General features: G+C 41.1%; 1 protein-coding gene across 3 annotated transcripts in view; it reads right to left on the bottom strand.

Annotated features, from left to right (window-relative positions):
- The window catches only part of TDRKH (tudor and KH domain containing), a 1796665-nt gene that overhangs the window by 607874 nt on the left and 1168953 nt on the right, over nucleotides 1-19838 (bottom strand). For all 3 annotated transcript variants that reach the window (XM_044079937.1, XM_044079939.1, XM_044079938.1), the window contains exon 11: nucleotides 19363-19497. In XM_044079937.1, coding sequence (XP_043935872.1) covers nucleotides 19363-19497 — 135 coding nt within the window. The remainder of the gene's footprint in view (nucleotides 1-19362; nucleotides 19498-19838) is intronic.

Genomic DNA, 19838 nt, shown 5'->3' with positions numbered 1-19838 from the left:
AACTCAATGGCCCTCTTCAACAGCAATCTTGAGGAGTGGATGGGAAATAGAAAATTCACTCCAGGGTTCACTTCAGTGGCTCTACTTGACTGAGGCACTGGGAACCAAGGTCTGGTGGCACAATGCTAGGGTAATACTATGGGCTAGGCTTGTAAAGGCTCCAGGGCCATTAACCTAGTACACACCCATGAACCTATATTACAAGGGAGGATGATACTTCAGGGATTCTGCAGTGGTTACTCATGTTGATTAATACCAAGTCCAGGATATTACCACCTCTTGTGTGGTTATCGACTACCTGTTCCAAAGCATTTGCATTGACAAAATTGAGGAATCTCTGGCCATTTGTGTTCTTGCATGAGTAGTACTTCCAAGTCTATGTTTGGGTAGCTAAAGTCACCCAAGATCAGGGTAAAGGGTTGAATCTGGATAGATTCAGACAGGTCTAGATAGGCAGTTTCGGTATCTTGGGTCAGATTTGGGGGCCGGTAGCTAGCTATGATTTGTATAGGGGTCCTGTCAATGGTTAACTGCACCTGGAGTGTCTCCTGTGCATCATACAGTTTGACCAGCCTGCAGGTTTTATGGCTTTAATATATACTGAAACTTCACCTCCTTTGGCTTTACTACCCACAGTATGGGGTCTGAATGCATGATAGGATGAGTAATCAGGTATGGCTGGGGTGCTCTCCACAGCTTGGAACCAGGTTTGGTGACTGCGGAGATGTCAGCATTTTCCATGGTTAAGACTGTTTGGAATGAGTGCAGTTTCACGTTTAGACTCCTAGCATTTAGCAGCATGACCTTTAATTTGGGTTTTTTGCAATTGTTATGTTGGTAGTTTTAATCTCATCACTTTCCTGCCAGTATTTCCACCTGTGCGGTTTAAATAAGGCCATATTCCCACCCCTTGCCATCACTGGACCATTTTCAAAAATGCTGAGCCAAGCTGAGCAGTGCACAAACCCGCTAAGCTGAGGTGGGTCGTACTTAAGGTGGCAAATGCTGAGTAGTGCTTAGCAGTGTGCAACTCCGCTTAGCTGATCTGAATACTATTTAGAATGGGACTTCTTAGCAATGTTCAAGCCAGCTAAGCAGAGCTGAGCACTGCTAAGTATTGCTCAGACAGGTCCTGTTTAAGCACTGCTGAGCTATGGGCAAGCAAATGTTTTCATTTAAAAAAGAAGTCAGAAATGAATTACTGATTGACTGAATGACTCATTACTGATGCATTATTATTAAATGTACATATTTTACTTCAGCAATAACCAACACTGTTGGTGTGGTATATTAAGATTTACCCACAGTTGTTGTGGTTTAATCATGAGGGTGAAGCCTGAGTGATTAAAGGCAACTATGGGTAAACCTTACTATACCACAACCACAGGGTCGGTTATCGCGGTTATACAATAACATTATTTCAGAGATATTTACTTTTCTGAAATAAATGTCTTTGTATACCAGCGCCATGCTGTCCTTCTACGTTTTTCCAGTATCGGGGGGGGGGGCGGGGGGGCTTTTTCTGATGTACTCCGCATGCGTGTGGGACTTGTGTTCCCGCGCATACCCAGTACATCAGTGCTTTGCAAAGGAAGCAACGCAGAAAAGAAGGTCTCCGTTCCTCCAATTCTGTTTACTATTTTTTTTCCTTTTTTTTATATGCAAAAATAAAATGTTGGGCAGTTTAGGGGTAGGAGAGAGACAGAATGGAGGAAATACAAGGTAAATCAGGTCCGTGTTTTTAGTTTTGAACATAACACCCGATTTTCCTAGTATTGTCTCCGTCCTCTCTGCTATCTCCAGAGTCCAGATTACGTTGAAAAAAAATGTAAACATATAAAATTACAGTGTATAGCAATGGAATACAGTCGGGGCAACCGGACCTTTTTCCACTGGTATATAGAGGAAGGAGGACAAGACCACCTGGTGGTGGAATGAGAAAGTACAGGCGAGTATACAGAGAAAGAGGCTGGTGAAGAAGTGGGATTGTCAGAGAGATGAAGAAAGTAGACAGGAGTAAAAGGAAATGAGGTGCATGGCAGAGAGAGCGGTGGCGAAGACTAAGGATAAGGCATATGAAGAGTTGTAAGAAAGGTTGGACACTAAGGAGGGAGAAAAGGACCTGTACCGATTGGCTAAACAGAGGGACCGAGCTAGCAAAGATGTGCAGCAGGTAAGGGTGATAAAGGATAATAAGGGAAACATACTCACAAGCGAGGAGTGTGTGTTGAGCACATGGAAAGAGTACTTTGAGGGGCTGATGAATGAAGAGAATGAGAGGGAGAGAAGGTTGGATGATGTGCGGATAGTGAATCATGAAGTACAAAGGATTAGCAAGGAGGAAGTAAGGATAGCTATGAAGAGGATGAAGAATGGAAAGGCTGTTGGTCCAGATGACATACCTGTGGAAGCATGGAGGTGTTTAGGTGAAATGGCAGTGGAGTTTTTAACTAGATTGTTTACTGAAATCTTGGAAAAAGTGTTTTGGTACCGATTTTTACAAATAAGGGTGATGTGCAGAGCTGTAGTAACTACAGAGGGATTAAACTGATCAGTCACAGCATGAAGTTATGGGAAAGAGTAGTGGAAGCTAGGTTAAGAAGGGAGGTGATGATTAGTGATCAGCAGTATGGTTTCATGCCAGGAAAGAGCACTACAGATGCGATGTTTGCTCTGAGAGTGTTGATGGAGTACAGAGAAGATCAGAAGGAGATGCATTGCATCTTTGTGGACTTAAAGAAAGCATATGACAGGGTGCCTAGAGAGGAGTTGTGGTATTGTATGAGGAAGTTGGGAATATCAGAGAAGTATGTAAGAGTGGTACAGGATATGTACAAGGGTAGTGTGACAGCGGTGAGGTCTGCAGTGGGAGTGACGGATGCATTTAAGATGGAGGTGGGAATACATCAAGGATCAGGCCTGAGCCCTTTCTTATTTGCAATGGTGATGGACAGATTGACAGACGAGATCAGACAGGAGTCCCCGTGGACTATGATGTTTGCAGATGACATTGTGATCTGTAGTGAGAGTAGGGAACAGGTGGAGGAGACCCTGGAGAGGTGGAGATATGCTCTAGAGAGAAGAGGAATGAAGGTCATCAGGACTAAGACAGACTATGTGTGTGTGAATGAGAGGGAGGATAGAGGAATGGTGAGGATGCAGGGAGTAGAGGTGGTGAAGGTGGATAAGTTTAAATAATTGGAATCAATAGTTCAGAGTAATGGTGAGTGTGGAAGACAGGTGAAGAAGAGAGTACAGTCAGGATGCAGTGGGTGGAGAAGAGTGTCAGGAGTGATTTGTGACAGACAAGTACCAGTAAGAGTGAAAGGGAAGGTCTACAGGAGGGTAGTGAGACCAGCTATGTTATATGGGTTGGAGACACTGGCACTGACAAAAAGGCAGGAGGTCAGAGCTGGATGTGGCAGAGTTAAAGATGTTAAGATTTGCAATGGGTGTGACAAAGGTGGAGAGGATTAGAAATAAGTATATCAGAGGGTCAGCCCAGGATGGAACGTTTAGAGACAAAGCCAAAGAGGCAAGATTCCTTTGGTTTGGGCATGTGGTGAGGAGGGATGCAGAGTATATTGGGAAAAAGATGCTAATGATGAAGCTGCCAGGTAACAGGAAAAGAGGAAGGCCTAAGATAAGGTTTATGGATGTGCTGAGAGAAGACATGCAGGTGGTTGGTGTGACAGAGCAAGATGCAGAGGACAGGAAGAAATGGAAACAGATGATCCGCTGTGGCGACCCCTAACGGGAGCAGCCGAAAGAAGAAGATATGCTAGGATTTACAATGGGCATGCTGACTGGGCTAAACAATCAACATGCTCATTTTGGAATATCAGTGACTAGTCATTGTATAATTTACATGACCTTCCCCCATGTGCTTTCATTACATTACCTTGGGGTGTGACTGTACTGTATGTGACACTTGTGTTTAAATGGGGGGTTTCACCTTATACCTCCACTGACACTGGGAATTTGGACCAGCTACACTACCTAGTTAACAAATATCAATTACATCATTAAATAAAATAAAAAAATATATAAAACTGCTTTCCCATGTAAAAGCTAAATGTCCTGTCTTGGCATTCAAACCATGCACCTACTATACTGTGAGTCATAACTCTAACCACTAAGCTAATATGTTGTTCAAATTTCAGCTATACATTTGTATATAGCTTCTTCTATAGCCGAAATTTGGACAGCTCCATTAGCTAAGGGAGCTGTCCAAAATTTCAGCTGTAGAAGCTATATACAAATGTATAGCTAAAATTAGGACAGTTCTATTAGCTTAGTGGTTAGAGTCACAGCTTGCCATGTAGTAGGTGCATGGTTTGAATACCAAGACAGGATATTTTGCTTTCACATGGGAAATCAGTTTTTTTTCTTTTATTTATTTTATTGAACTATGTAGTACAGCACTTTCACAATGCACAGTGTGTGTCACAGTAACTGTCACACACCCCCTGCAGTGCTTCCACTTGTCATTCATTATTTCAGTGTCCACAGACTGTTTTCATTTCTGAAGTGCTGTACAGCACTTTCACAATGCTGGGGGTGTGTGACAGTACCAGTCACACACACTCTGCATTTATTTAACTTGCTATTACTTATTTCGGTGTCCATGGAGACTTTTATTTTGTAAAGTGCCATACGGCACTTTGTCAGTGCAGGGGGTGTGTTACAGATCTGCGGGCACTGTAACAGACCCCACAGCACTCATTCAATGTCTGTGTCTGCAGATCCATATCAGTAGCGTGCCTGCATTAATATGAAAGGCGTGTTGCTGAGAAGGGGATGCGGACGCAAACACCATTCACTCCGTGTAGGAATACCACTATTCTTACATGGAGTTTATTGAATCCAGGGGGTTATTCTATCTAAAATGTTATATATTATGCAAACTACATCAATGCCTCCCTCTAAAAATATAACAGTTTAATATTGTGTCTGAGATCTTTACATTATCCCAATAAACCTAATACAGCATTAGCTCATCATATCAGAGACTAGAAAAATGGTGTTTTCAATTTTCTGGCTCTTGACATGTTTCCACGTCTGTGTATACTTGAGCTACAAAAAACTGCAACAAAACAGGATGGCCACATAATGTATTTCATAACTGTTCAACATAACTACTTCATAGACACTATCCGCAAATTAACTCACTTAGACCATAACTCCAATCCCCAAAACTCTTCCACCTCTCCTACTCGTAATAAACACCCTTTCTCTCCCAAACCTGCCCACATCTCCTATATCAAATCTCTCCTTCATAAACTTACCCCATCTGCTGATAAACTACATCCCTCTTTCTCAAGCTTGCTTCTGAATCCATAGCCTTCCCTATTTCTATACTAATAAATAGATCTATTCAAGAAGGCACAGTTCCAGATATCTGGAAATCTTTATATACTATACTACTGCACAGAAAAGTGGATTCCACAGACCCCTCTAACTTTAGACTGATAGCCATCCTATCACCACTTTCTAAAATTCTTGAAAAGTGCATCCACTCTAAAATGCTTAAGTACCTAATCCATGAATCTATCCCTCAACCTTCCCTCGGGAAATATCATCAAATATAACTCCACACTATCACTGGGGAACAGGTCCTTAATGCTCTAAGACCAAGAACACTGCATCAGTGGGCTCAGACAATACCCCAGGATGCCTTCTAAATAGCATGAAACATGACCTATCAGGGCCTCTGGAATTACTATTTAACTGTAGCCTCCAAACAGGATTTGTGCCTCATGAACGGAGAAAGGCAACAGTCATCCTTCTACACAAAGGTGGGCCATCTACAGACCCTGGAAATTACAGACCAATAAGTCTCACTAGTCCTATATGTAAAGCCATGGAAAGAATTATCATGGAGATGATCAACAGTGATACAGTAAACCTCCAGACACTGGACCCAGACCAGTTTGTTTTTATCAAGGCCAGATCATGCCTACTCAACCTGGTGGACTTCTTTGAGAAGGTCACCAAAGCAATGCATGAGGGCAAAATGTTCACACTGTCTACCTTGACCTGGCCAAGGCATTTGACACAATACTCCACTTGGGCACTGTTGACAAACTCAGGAGGTTAGGTAGAAACCCGTATGTTACTTGGTGGATAGCCAAGTGGCTCATAAGCAGGACTCAAGAAGTTAGAATTGGGGAGTCCACCTCTACAAAAAGGCCAGTCACAAGTGGAGTTCCTCTGGGATCAGTCCTTGGACCTCTCCTTTTTTGCATTTAACTTCTCAGAAGTCAAGGCCAATGTCAGTGGTCTCTGGCTGCCTAACTTTGCAGATGATTACAAATTAGGAGCTGTTACTGAATCTCACACTGACACAAATGTTCTTCAAGAGGGGACTGACACAGAAACAACTGGTGTCAGAGCAATGGACTAAAACTAAATGCTAAGAAATGCATAATAGTACCCTTTGGGAAGTCATCTATCCCTGGTAACCATCATATTGACAACACACCCCTTAGAGTTGACCCAGAAGTCAGGGACTACGGGATGCAGATAGATAGTAATCTAGCCTTTGATCATCACGTCTAGAGTGGTGAGCAACTTATAAACAAAGGTATGGCATCCAAGGAAGTCATTGTTCCACTGTATTTGGCATTCATTGGACTTATCATTGAGTACAATGCCTCCTTTGGTATGTACCTAACCAGGCATATCCAACAACTGGAACGTCTGCAGAGGTTCCTCACTAAAAGAATACAGGGCATAAGTAATATATCCTATGCAGACCGCCTCAAGGCCCTATTCCTGTATTCTGCCTCTTACAGGCTTTTGAGGGGAGATCTATGCCTGGCATACAGGGCATTGTCAGACCCCACTATGATGGACCTCCTGCACATTCACAAAACAAACGGTACCAGAATTACCCGTTTTAAAGACTTAAACCTTGTCTGTGATAGAAGTAAGACCTGCTGGCGAGATAGGTATGTATCCCAAAGACTTTCCAGTCTATGGAACAGGCTCCCTATCCACGTGAAGCAGAGTTCCTCTCTAACTCAATTCAAGTACAACTTTGACAATTGGATGGGAAACCGGAAATTCACCCCAGGTTTAGCACTTGTCTCTAATACAAACAGGTTACCTGTAAATGGTTCATCTCTCAGACCCATGCTTGCACTTATCAATAGTATTAGAACTTGTCAGAGATTTGGGATGCATGGCTAGGCTTAAAAAGGCCCTTGTGGTCATTAGCCTAGTAAACAACTATGAACCTATGAAAAACTCTTAACCCCTTATCCAACTCGGCTTTCGGCCAAACCACAGTACTGCTACCGTCCTATCATTTACTCGTACAGTTGCTGAGCCCAGAGATAATAATCAACTGGTGTACTGAATCTTCCCTAACCCATCAAAACGATTTGACACAGTGTCTCACTCCAAACTACTAACAAAACTAATAGATCCTAACCTCTATCCTCCCACTTTGCAGTGGTTCTCCAGCTACCTTACTAACAGACTACAATCTATACGATGGCTCACTTCCTGCTCCCCCTTCTTGTCTGTAAAAATAGGGGTCCCCTGGGTTCAATCCCAGGGCTCCTTCTATTCAATATCTTTACCAACCACCTCCACTCTGCCTGTGGCCACTCAACTCTTATCCAATACGCAGATGACACTAACCTCATCACAACTTCTGACATGTTGCATCTTCATTCACTTACACAAAACACATTCGTCACCGTATAAAAATGGCTTAATGAAAACCAGCTTATCCTAAACCCTAAAAAAACTAAACTCTTACTCTTTACCAAGATAATTCTCACAACACAAACCCAACGTTTCCATCTCTTCTCTAAACAACACAATTATCAAAGTTGATCCACATACTAAACTCCTGGGTAGCATAATAAATGGCCAACTAAAATTTGATCAGCATATTCATCAGTGTATCTAAAAGAGTCATCAAAAACTGGGATTACTGTATCGGAACAAAAGTTTCCTTACATCAGACACCAAACTTTCCATAGTGAGGGTTTTCCTATTCCCATGTCTTCTGTATGCCGCTCTCATCCTCACAAAGTTACACTCCACCTTATTCTCACAACTGGAACAAACATAAAATAAAATCGTTAGATTTGCAACAAACCAACCTTATAAGTCACACCATTGCATTGCATGTAAAAAACTGCAAAGACCTGAATTTCACCATCAACGTCTTATCTCACAGCTACAAATCACACACTCCATCCTACACAAACTTACTGCCTGCACCTCTGTCTCCTACATCATTTCCTTCTACACCCCTACTAGATCTCTCAGAAGCTCTGATCAACAACTCCTCAACATCCATACACCCAACAAAAACAGTGGTAACTTTACAACTACATGTCTTTAGCCTAGAACAAACTTCCTAACTCTATTAGAAACATCCCAAATACAAATCAATTCAAAAAGCAACTAAAACGTTTTCTCTTAAGCTCTTGGATCTGCCCTTGCCAGGATCCTACACAACCCCCCCCCCATCCTTTTCTCTCTTCCTTTAACTCACTTCTCTTCCTCTCTAATAACTTTATGGCTACCTTTGTAATGAATCTGCCTTGCTCACTATTCTAAGCAGCTATACTCAAATACTACGGTGACTACTACGTATCCACTACAAAAATATATATATATATATAGTAATACATATTGTGCATATTTGATATTGCCAGATACTGTCAAATTATGCATATTTGAAACTGCCACATTCTGTCAAATTTATCTCATTCTATTTGTTTATGGTAACTGTATTTTGCTTAACTTTTGTGCATATTCCTTGTTTTACTTTTCATTATTACTATATTGGTTATAGTGTATAACAAAGTACATTTTTATATGTTATATGTTATTTTTGTATGTCATTTCCTAGAGCTTTTCTCCTCGGGTCTCCACTGAAAATGGGCTTCTAGCTCAGTTGGACCAAACCGGTCAACAAATATCAAATAAATAAATAAAATAAACAGTAGCCATAAGCAATGGAGAATGCTGCTTTGGAATCACTCCGTTAGGATTTTGCAGGTCAGTACAACATAAGCATCTTTCTCACCAACATCCATTCTGTTCACCCATTCCATTGGCTTTAATGGCTTCTTAACAACATCTAAGCATTCTGCACACTACACCTCCTGTTCAACTTTATTTCTAAGTGTTACAGGTGTTTTCTAAACTGGGCACAAGAACCACTGGCTCTTCCAAGTTTTATATACATGAAATATTCTCTTGGCAATCTCCCCAAACCTATAAACATGAAGGTACCTCACAATACCAGGAGATTTAACTAAAAACTCCACACTCTACAAGTACTGCTTACCCTGGAAAACACATATATATGTATCACCACACAGACCTAGTTAAAGACCCGTGAAAGCACTCCATCAGTGCAAAGTTTCAGTGCCTACTACACAATCAGTCTTAGCCCATCAGATGAAGGCACTAAAGGCAGTGGTTTCATCATATTCTTAAAAACACTTCATCTCAAGACTCATCAAAAAACATAATGACCTGGAGGAAATCATCCACATCTAACTTGCTAAAAACAAAACCATGCATCATATCATATCACAGCCAACTATAGTACCCCTCCCATTCCCCTCAGCCCATACCTCTCAACTAGGATGGAGTCCCTGTGCTTAACCCAAAAACATTTTTCTGAGTGATCTTAACTACACCACCATCAACTGGGAGACTTGTAAATCCTCAAACTTGCATGCCCCAAAATGTTGGTACTTCATCAATACAAACTCTGCAGACAGAGTCCACATCACCAGATGTGATAAAATCCTCAACATGGTTATTACCAGTATACAGCAGCTTTGCTACCCACCAATTGTAATTTCCTCCCTGGTAAAATCAGATCACCAGAAACATCTTCCAATACCTCGATATTCAGAGATAATGCCAAAGTTAATCTGCTAAAACAGAGTGATAATCTGGTTAAATTCAAAATCATTTTCTAACTTGGCGACCTAATGCTTTTGTGGAATCTTTTGCAGCCAAATTCTATGCATGTGATTAGCTGCATAGATCCATCTGTCTCCCCTTTCAAAGTAAAGCCAATGCCAAATTTAAAAATAAACCCCTATGGTAGAACCTAAACATAAAGAGGCTCTAAAATAAAATAAATAAATAATTTACAGCACAGAAAAATTAACTCTAAAGATGTCAAAATCTCACTTAAGTTAAGAGGGATCTCTGGCACCTTATTAAATCAATCAAAGCTAGATATAAGGCAAAAATAGCCACCCTGGCAAAAAATAACCATAAAGCCTTCTTTAAATATGGTAGAAACCACAAAAACAGTTCTAGCACTGCACAGAGCAAGCAGTCAATGAACTCACATACTCAGACCCTGAGAACATAGCCAATCTACTAGCACACAAGTTTAGCTCAAATTTCCTCCTCATGTAAGGCAAAGTACTTCTCTTATTCTACTTCAACATAATTTGGATAAATGGACAGGACACTGCTAATCTAATCCCCGTTCAGCATCCGTGTCCTTCATAGATAGGAGCAACAAGTAAATGTCCAGACATAAACCTTTTTCTGCCTGGCTATGGGTTAGTCAGATACAAAAAAGGTTAAAAACTGCAATGGGAGTGTAAGGCTAGGCTTCTTAAGATACTCCAAGAACAATAGCTTAGTAAGTACCTATGAACCTTTACAAACTACTGCTATAGTATGAGATGTCTCTGAGAATGATTCTAAACTTTACTTTCATACTGTGAATTCTTTTTACATTCATAGCTTTCATAAGTCAGACTCAAAGTAGAAGAATTAACTTAAAAAAAAGTTAAGTACTCACCATAATGTTCTACTGCTGTTGTCCATTTTCATTCTTCCTCAACTGATGGGTCTTGAATCCGTCTCGACTGCTCCTTCCAGATCTTCAGCTCCAAAAACACTTGAGCTCCTCCCATTACCCACAATGCCCTGCCAAACTAACATATCTCAGATAAAGTTTGTTGCCTTTAGAACTAAAGGACAACACCTTAAAGAAAAAGGAAAGGATAGCGCGAGAAAAAAAGCTGGAACTCAATCAAGGAACAGCAGTTCCCAAAAAAAAAACTTCTTGGGTCTTTCCGGGAAGAAATGGAAGGGTGTAGGTGGGCAGGAAGAATGAAAATGGATAACACATATTGAACTTTATGGTGAGTATATAAATTTTTTTTTTATCCAATGTTCTCATTTTTATTCATTCCTCAACTGATGGGATAGAGTCCCCAGCTAGATGAAACTTGGATGGCCCTTATGGAAGGATATACCAGTGTGCTGCAGAACCGAAGGCGGCTCTGATCCTGGAAACCAAACCCAGTTTGTAAGGAGCAATAAAAGTATAAGCATTAGTCCAAGTGGCAGCTGCACACATGTCATCTATGGAAACTTTTGATCAAAAGCCTGAGGAGACCGTCACATACCTCATGGAATGAGTTCTTAGTTAGGAATAAACCTCTTTTAGTATATAAAAGAAGATGCAATTGGTCAACCATTTAGCCAGTGTAACTTTAGAAACTGGCTTACTCAATCTGTTAGGAGAGATAAAAAACTGATCTGTTTTCCTAACGTCCCCTGTTCTATGGCAACAGAAGCAAAGTTGTCTATACACATCAAAAGCTGAAACAAGTATTCTCCATTATTTGAAAAGTTTGGGGAAAAAAACGGGAGGTTAATGTTATACTCCGAAGTTACCATAGGCAGAAAGGATAGGTTGGTCCCTAATGAAACTATCTTTGTGGAAAATCAGGTAAGGGAGTTTCGCAGATAGAGCCTGGAGTACAGATACTCATCTATCCAAGATGAAAACTTTAGATCTGACCTGGTTGAGGGTTCAAAGTGAGTTTGGGTCAGGGCGTGAAGCACAACAGTTAAATGCCAGAGAGGAGTAGGATTTTATATCAAAGGTCCGAGTAAAAAACTCCAAACACATTTACACAACTTAGAAGAAGCTAAGGTACAGTTATTTTTTCTTAGCTTGAAATTCAAACTGGCAGCCAACTGGACATTAACTATGGAAAAACTAGCCCCCTTCAGTGAAAATTAAAGCCAGAAAATCAAGTATAGCAGGTATAGGGGGCAGAGAAAGGATCCAGCTCCCTGATTAGGGCCAAAATACAAATCTCTTCCATTTACATTTGTAGATCTTTCTAGTGGCAGGGAGGACAGCCTTGGCTCTCTAGCAATTAGTGGAATTGGAGAAACCATGTGGTTAGTTTGAGGCTTGCTACATCTGGATGAGTCACACCTGCTGGGTGAGACAAGAGGTCTGGAGTGGGATCCATTATCCAGTGCAGATGCAAAAGATGAGGCCAGAGAAAGGGGAACCTAATAAGACTAGGCCAAAATGGGACAATGAGGATAACCATGCTCTTCAACCAGTAAGATTTCTGCAGAAATTTTGAGATTAGAGGTAATGTGGGGTAAGCAAGAGGACACTGGAGGGCCAATGGTGGACTAGAGCATTTCTCAGTGACTTCCCTGTTGGGGGGTCATGGCAAAGAATGTGCTGCACTTGCTGAAGATGTAAATAGGTCTCAGCATGACAGGCCCACTGATGGAAAATTCTCTCCGCTACTTTGATGTCGAGACACCACTCATGAGGTATCAGAATGAATCTGCTTAGTTTGTCTGCAATCATGCTGGCTTTCCCTGGGATATGCATGGCTATTAGAAAGCAACCAGAAGAGACCAACCACTGCCACTCTCTCAATGCTTCTCGACAAACCAAATGAAACTTGGTTCCTCTCTCTTTGTTTATGTACCAGACCACAGACACATTATCCAGCTGAACAGCAACTGTCCCGGAAGGCAGAACATCTTGAAAGGCCTGCAGTGCTAGGAGGACTGCTCTCATTTCCAGGATACTGATATGCGTCTTCGCCTCTTCAAGAAACTACGTACCTTGGACTGTCCTTCCTAAAACATACCCTTCCACCCCAGCTGGGAGCCATCCATGGTCACAGTGGCCTTGGGTATGGCAACAACAAATGGATGGCCTTTGGAGAGCTCACTGGAATGAATCCACCAAAGAAGGTATCTTTTGTGCACGTCTGTGTTCTTGACAGGAGCGGTTAAAGGATGTTGAAAAATGGACCACTGATAAGAGTCCATTGAAGAGTTCACATATAAAACCTGGCTACAGGAATGTGAGTGATAGCAGCTGCCATAGCTTCCAAGGCTTGTAAAATATTAGTCGAGCTGGAAGAGAAGACTGTTGTATTATTGTCGAGACCTAGGATCCGAGTGTCTGGATTTGGGCTGCAAGAAGAGAGGCCATCGGACTGACTGTGTCTAGACAAGCACTTATGAACTCCAGACTCTGCTTAGGTTTGAGTTCTGATTTGCTGTAATTGACTGTAATGCTTAAATGGAGGCACAACTGGAGCAAGTAGTCCCTTGCCTGCAAGAATAGATGCCTGGTTGGGGTAACTGGAAGACAGTCATCTAGCTACAGAAACACTCGGAATCCCAGCAGTCTCAAGTAAGCTGCCAGCACTGCCATGCATTTGTTCACTTTGATGTGACAGTATGCGTACTGAAGGTATATCAATCAAATCCAACAGTCCTTTTGCAGCAAGGCAGAATGGACTGAACTGTGACCATCCGAAACCTTCAATATTGCACAAAAGTGATTCAGTTTGCTGAGATCCAGGATAGGTCTAAAGTTCACTGTATTCTTTGGCACTAAAAAGAATTTTGAGTAGGTTTCGGATCCTTAACGATTCAGGGGAACCTCCTTGATGACTTGTTCTTACTAACAGCTTTTCTATTTCTAATGTAGCTACTTCACTCTGACTGGGTGGGGCATCGAGGATTATTTTCATTCTTCTGTGGGGAGGGCATTTGTGAAAATGCTATTATATAACCTCTGGATATAACTCCTGCCCCCAGGAATCTTTTTTATGGATAGCCAGTCTCTTTTGGTGCAGAGACAAACACCCCTCAACTGCCTTCAGAGGGAATCAGTCTGGCCCCTTTTCAGGAGCGCTGAAAGGGTTTGTCCAAGGAGGAGTCATGGAAACCCTGATTTTAAGGGCTACCTCTGCTGTAGGGGTGGTGTTTTATGTTTGAGTTCCCCTCTCTGCACCCCATGGAAAACTATCTCCTAGTGAGTCTTGAAAAGGACCCTGGGACTTGGGGAACCATCTCTCTCTACCTCCTCATTGATTCCAGGAAAATGGTCTTTGAGGGGTAGAAAAATGTATCCCTACAGCAGACACAGTCTTTCCTACTTGCTCATATCTGGAAAGCATGTCCTTCATTTTAGAGCCAAATAAGGAAGATCCATCAAAGGGAGCATTGATGGATGAAGACTTAAAGGGCTATGCAAAGTCAAAGTTGCATCCAGGCATATCTCCTAATGACTATGCTTGAACCTGCTGTCTGTGAGATACCTTCCTCTGGGTGAGAGATTAACCTCATGGATGCATTAGATAGCAAATGAAGGGTGGCCAGATGCAAGGAGATACTATTTAGGACCTCTGCAGACATGGACCCAAAAAGAGATGTGGAGAATTCTGTAATCAAATCTCTCTGTAATCTTGCAAAATGTGCCAGGTAGTTCAACGACCACAGAGGAAAAGTCACTGAAGCACAGACTTGCTTCCTGAATCTGTCCAAGGCACTGGACTCCCTCTTAGGGGGATGGACAGACTGACCCTATTAAACAAGCTCTTTTTTGGTGGCTGCTGCCACAACCATGGCATCAATTGTGACCGCCTTGCTCCAGTATGTCTTGTGTTTGGGAGGAGCTAAAAGTTTGTCTAGGTGTTAAGGGATTAGCTCCACAGTATCCAGTTCCTTCCACATCAGGCAAGAAACTAAATCTATGAGTTCATCAGCTGGGGGAGTCACCCAAAACATAGCCTGGCAAGACCCGATAGCTTCCAGGAACACTGATTCCTCCTATGAAGGGGTATCAGAAGACCAACAACCTTTCTGTTTTAAAAGCTCTAGAATGTCTACAATCGATATGTCTTCAGGGGGAGATCTGGGAGACCCTTCCCCTTTATCAAAATCAGTGCCCTCAATGACATATTTCTAAGGGGACTCTAGGTGTCTCCTTTTACATGTTCTCTTAAAATTGGACAAAGAATTGCATTACACTACATAACACAAACACAACTGGGCTGTTAAAATCTGTTAAATATTATATATAATAAAATCTTACTTTAATTGTATTAAGTACGTCATAAACCTGTTGCACTGTTCATCTTATAGGTTCATAGGTTCATAGGTTCATACTAGGCTATCTGCCCAAGGGCATTTATAAGCCTAGCCCATAGTTATGTGGCTTTCGCCACCCCTTTAGTTTGAATAAAAACTATGCCTATCATTTTGCTGTGCCTCTGTCAAGCAGTGACGCTGAAGTAATCCCTGGGGTATATCTGCAATCTCCCATCCATTGGTCAAGATTCCTCTTGAACAAGACCAGAGAGGTGCTCTGCCTCACATGTACCGGGATTTTGTTCCACAGCATAGGGAGTCTCTGGGTGATGAATCTGTCCCTCCAGCACGTTCTATTTATAACCGTGTCAAGGTTTAAGTCTCCGCCCTTGTGGTTCTGAGGGATCTAGATTTTTTGAGGTGAAGCATATTCATCAAATCTGGGTTTGACATGGCCTTATATGTCAGGCACAGGTCACCTCTGAGCAAGCGGTATGAGACTGAATAGAGCTGGAGTTCTTTCAGTCGGGCAGCATAAGACATATTTTGAGACCCTTTATCCTTTTGGTGAGGGACTTTTGGGGCCTTTCAAGCTGCAGCAGGTGTCTGGTCAGATACATTCCGAACGGGGCATTGTACTCAATCATAGGTCTAATAAGTGATGAGTACAGGGGGGCGATGACCTCCCTTGATCTAGATGTGAATCCCTTCATGATCAGGTGGGTGATATAGAAGGTTTTCCTAACTACTTTAGCAACATGAGTGTCAAACGAAAGGCTACTGTCAACCTGGGTCCCCAGATCTCTGATGACTTTTTCTGTGCTCAGTGGATTGCCACCTATATGGTAGCTAGGGGTAGCCTTGTTTTTCCCAAAGGGTATGACTATGCATTTTTTGGCGTTTAACTTCAGGCCATGGCTCTGGCACCAGTTATCCATTTCTGTGAGGCCCTTCTGGAGGATATCTGTGTCAGATGTGTTTTCGACTATGGCACCCAAAATAGCAGAAATGCACAGTACGAGGAACATAACTGTTTTCCAAGTAGAAAACCACTTCAGGTATGCTTCAGGAGATACTCAGTCTAAAATGAAGTTGAATTCAGATAATGTAGCTGAACAGAAGTAATACTCTGGAAACAGTATGAGTCAACACAGGTAACTATCATTTCCTAAGTAACAACTGTCAGTTATAAAAACATGTGTAAATCTGGTTTCAAGTGACAGGAGTCCCTTTCATGGGATTTAAAAGGTGTCGCAAGATACCTATCCATGTCTCTTATGGACAGAGGTAGCTTATAAATGACTGGCCCTCAATATCCTATTTGGATAGAGGACGTCATTATTCTTTCAGGAAAACTTGGCTAGGCTTGGAAAGGCCCCCAGGTAATTAGCCTAGTAACAATCTGTGAATCTAAGAGGCAATGGTGGCTTAGCTTAGGATGCTGAAAGCAAATCCAAACTTTCCTGGATCTGATGTCAAAATGTAACTCTGGACAATCTTTTATCATTATATTAATTATTTAGATCTATGATCTGGTGCTTGCCTGTGTGTGTGGATACTACTGTCCTGCCAGAAATCCTTCAGTCAAACACAGAAGGAATTCTGCCCAAAATACAGAAGCTTAAGGTTTTGTAAACATCTTGTCTTAGAAGGCAATTCTGTTGTACGCAAACTTAAAAGATTCACCACAATGCTTGCTCACTCCCTAAAAGATATACTTGAGGAAGAGTGTTCAAGTATGGGATTGTGCCATCAATCAATCCAGCCTTCTATAGTAAGGACACAGTAAAAAAAAAAATTAATTATTTAAAATAAAATTAATGAAAAGTAGGCCAGTTTATCATGTGGATGACAAAAACAAAAAAAAAAAAACAGAAAGGGAGGAAAAGATCTTCTTGGTGCTATGTGCAGAGATGCCAGGGATCAATATGAGAATACATGGCATGAAGTCTCATTTTGAGGAGTGTGTGTCAGCAGCACTGTTAAAACACAAGATGGTAAAAATGCTGATGTCGCACTTGGTTGCACTGCAGAAGCTGAAAAGTGAAAATATTAGCTTAATGGAGCAGGCAGTTACAGCAGCGGCTATCTAAGAGCAGCCTGTTGATCAGGAAGACCAGCCATGTTAAACAAACATTCACTTTAATGGGCGACCTAAAAAAGCAGAGGCAGATATTTCCTTACAGTCTGGAAGAAACCTGGTGATGCAGCAGACCAGTATCAAGCAGTCAGAGACAGAACTATGGACTGAGAGAGAGCACAATGTGCGTGTCCCAGTGAGACTGGAACAACTGAATTGGTTGTTTTTTCACATAGCACTTCAAGACATATTCATTTAACGAGTTTTGATATCATTGTAAAAATCCAGGCAGCAGCTAGAAGTTATTGGGTGAGAGTTTACAGATGAAGATTACTCCACAAGAGAAAGAGGAAGCCAGCTTTTATGCCACCATGGCAATGCAAGGTGAAGCAGATGAAGTGTAAACTGATATACCTAGAAAACTAAGCGGATTTTTTTCTGCTAACTACAAACATTTTCAAGATGCAGATGAAGTTTTACCAGCAGTGAATGATTACTAAATGAAAGAAGATCAGTAACAATATGATGAAGCTGCTGAAAGGGAGCAGGGAAAGGTACTGAGCAAAAGAAACCACTGCAAAAAAGAGCAACAGGGCAAGGTTAGGTACAGAGTTGTGCACATTTTGTTACATCTGTACCTTAAGCTCATCTAAATCAGTTCTTTTGACATCACTGCCTCAAATGACCATGTCTGAACCTGCCTTAACAGTAGCCTCAGCTCGTTTAGAAGAGTGTCAATGAAGTATCTATGTCTTTGGTTACACCTTCAATATGTAAAAGAACATACGACTTGTACTGTACTACAAGTGTTTGGCACTTCAATAACTGCTCTCATGCTCAAAATTGCTGAAATTATATCTACACATACACACATTGTTTATATATATATATATACACACACACATATATACATATACATACACACACACACACACACACATATATATATATATATATATATATATATATATGTATGTGTGTGTCCCAGCTCACACCCTGGTGCTGCAGCCTGATGCTAGTAGCCTTCTGAGTGCTTAAGTCAAATAAGTATCCCCATTTGGCACTCTAGTTCAACAGTCATTGGGTCTACAATTATATATGTAACTGTACTCCTGTTGGATCCTATTAAAATGCTATTTTTCGGTGCTAGTTGCTGAGAATTACAGTTCTAGAGCAATTTCATAAAAATATCCTAAAAAGACTCTACAAAATGTGGATTGGCTAGTGGTTTTAGCTGGCTTATCTCTCAAACCTGAACACGACCTTTTGGAGGAGAAATGTTTTTGACTTAATCATGTAAAATGCTCTCTCACTAACTTAAGGATTTTCTTAGAAGATATATATTCAGATGGGGAATTAGAAGATCAGGACTCTCCATCTTCACCATTAAGCTTCATAGTCCAAAGGGGAAAAATCTGGGCACAAAGCCACTGCTAAATCATCATCCTGCTCCTCAGAATCAAACAAAAGGAGTAGCAGATCGCTTTTTCTTGCTTTCTGAAGATGTAATGCCTGTAGAAGAAAAATAATTAATTTCATCTTTAAAGGAAAATGCCACTTCCTTCTCCAAGTCAAAATACTCACTGGTTATTTTTCTGAAGCCAATAAATAAGTCATCCAATACCTTCAATGCCCATTCCGCCAAGTATTTACTCCTATAATGAGAACTCAGTACAGAAAATGGTGTCTGCAGACATCAAAAATCAGAAATCACAGCCAGACACGAAAGTTGTACAGTTTTGGTTGCCCTCAGAAATGCTTACACTGAACACTCAGCAAATTAAGTTCGTAAGTGACATATGCCTCTCTCTTACCTGAGTTAACCAAGAATGGACGCAACCTATATAAAACAAACTTGTATGAGTGGTACACTGTGTTATTGTTCTCTAAACCAAACAGAAATATGGTTTGCAAGTCCAATTTTCAAATTACAGCAAACAAGCTATTCTTATCAGCCACGTAGCTACATACAGTTCTATATACACACATCTAAACATACACAGACACACACACACACACACATATATATATATATATATATATATGTGCAGAGAAATATAAATATGCGCATTTGCACACATATATACATGCACAAAGATATCAAATTCATGTACCAGCATATTTTTAAGTGTCTTTTCCGAGTCTTCTTTCACTGAAAGATCAGATCTGTCCCTGGAGTTTCTGTGTTCTTCATGTGGCTGATAAACTGCATGGCCCAAATGAATTAGTTCCTCACCAATATCAATACTCTGTGGAAAATAAACTGGTCTAAGCAATTAAAAGTCTTTTTATATATGTTTTATATGTTCACATTTCTACAACATATATGCAGAGCTTTAATTGTGTTTGGTTACGGCTTATTCAAGTGTTAAAACAGTACTATTTAGGATGTCAAAGCAGAACTGAAAAAACATCTGCAGCCAAAATAAAAATGAAGTAACTCAAGACAGCACTGCATAATGACTACTCTTTACAGCAGTTATCCAAGGATTTCTGTAATCAAGCCACTGCCAGCAGAGCAGGATCACAAAGTTTTATTATTCAAGGCTAGAGTATGTAGTGTCAGTATACAGTGCACGACAAATGGCAA

This window comes from Protopterus annectens, chromosome 8.part0 (assembly GCF_019279795.1).
Source record: "Protopterus annectens isolate FY-2018-M chromosome 8.part0, PAN1.0, whole genome shotgun sequence".
Classification (NCBI taxonomy): domain Eukaryota; kingdom Metazoa; phylum Chordata; order Ceratodontiformes; family Protopteridae; genus Protopterus; species Protopterus annectens.
The sequence above is the reverse complement of the archived record's forward strand: the minus strand, read 5'-3'. Positions and strand labels throughout refer to the sequence as shown.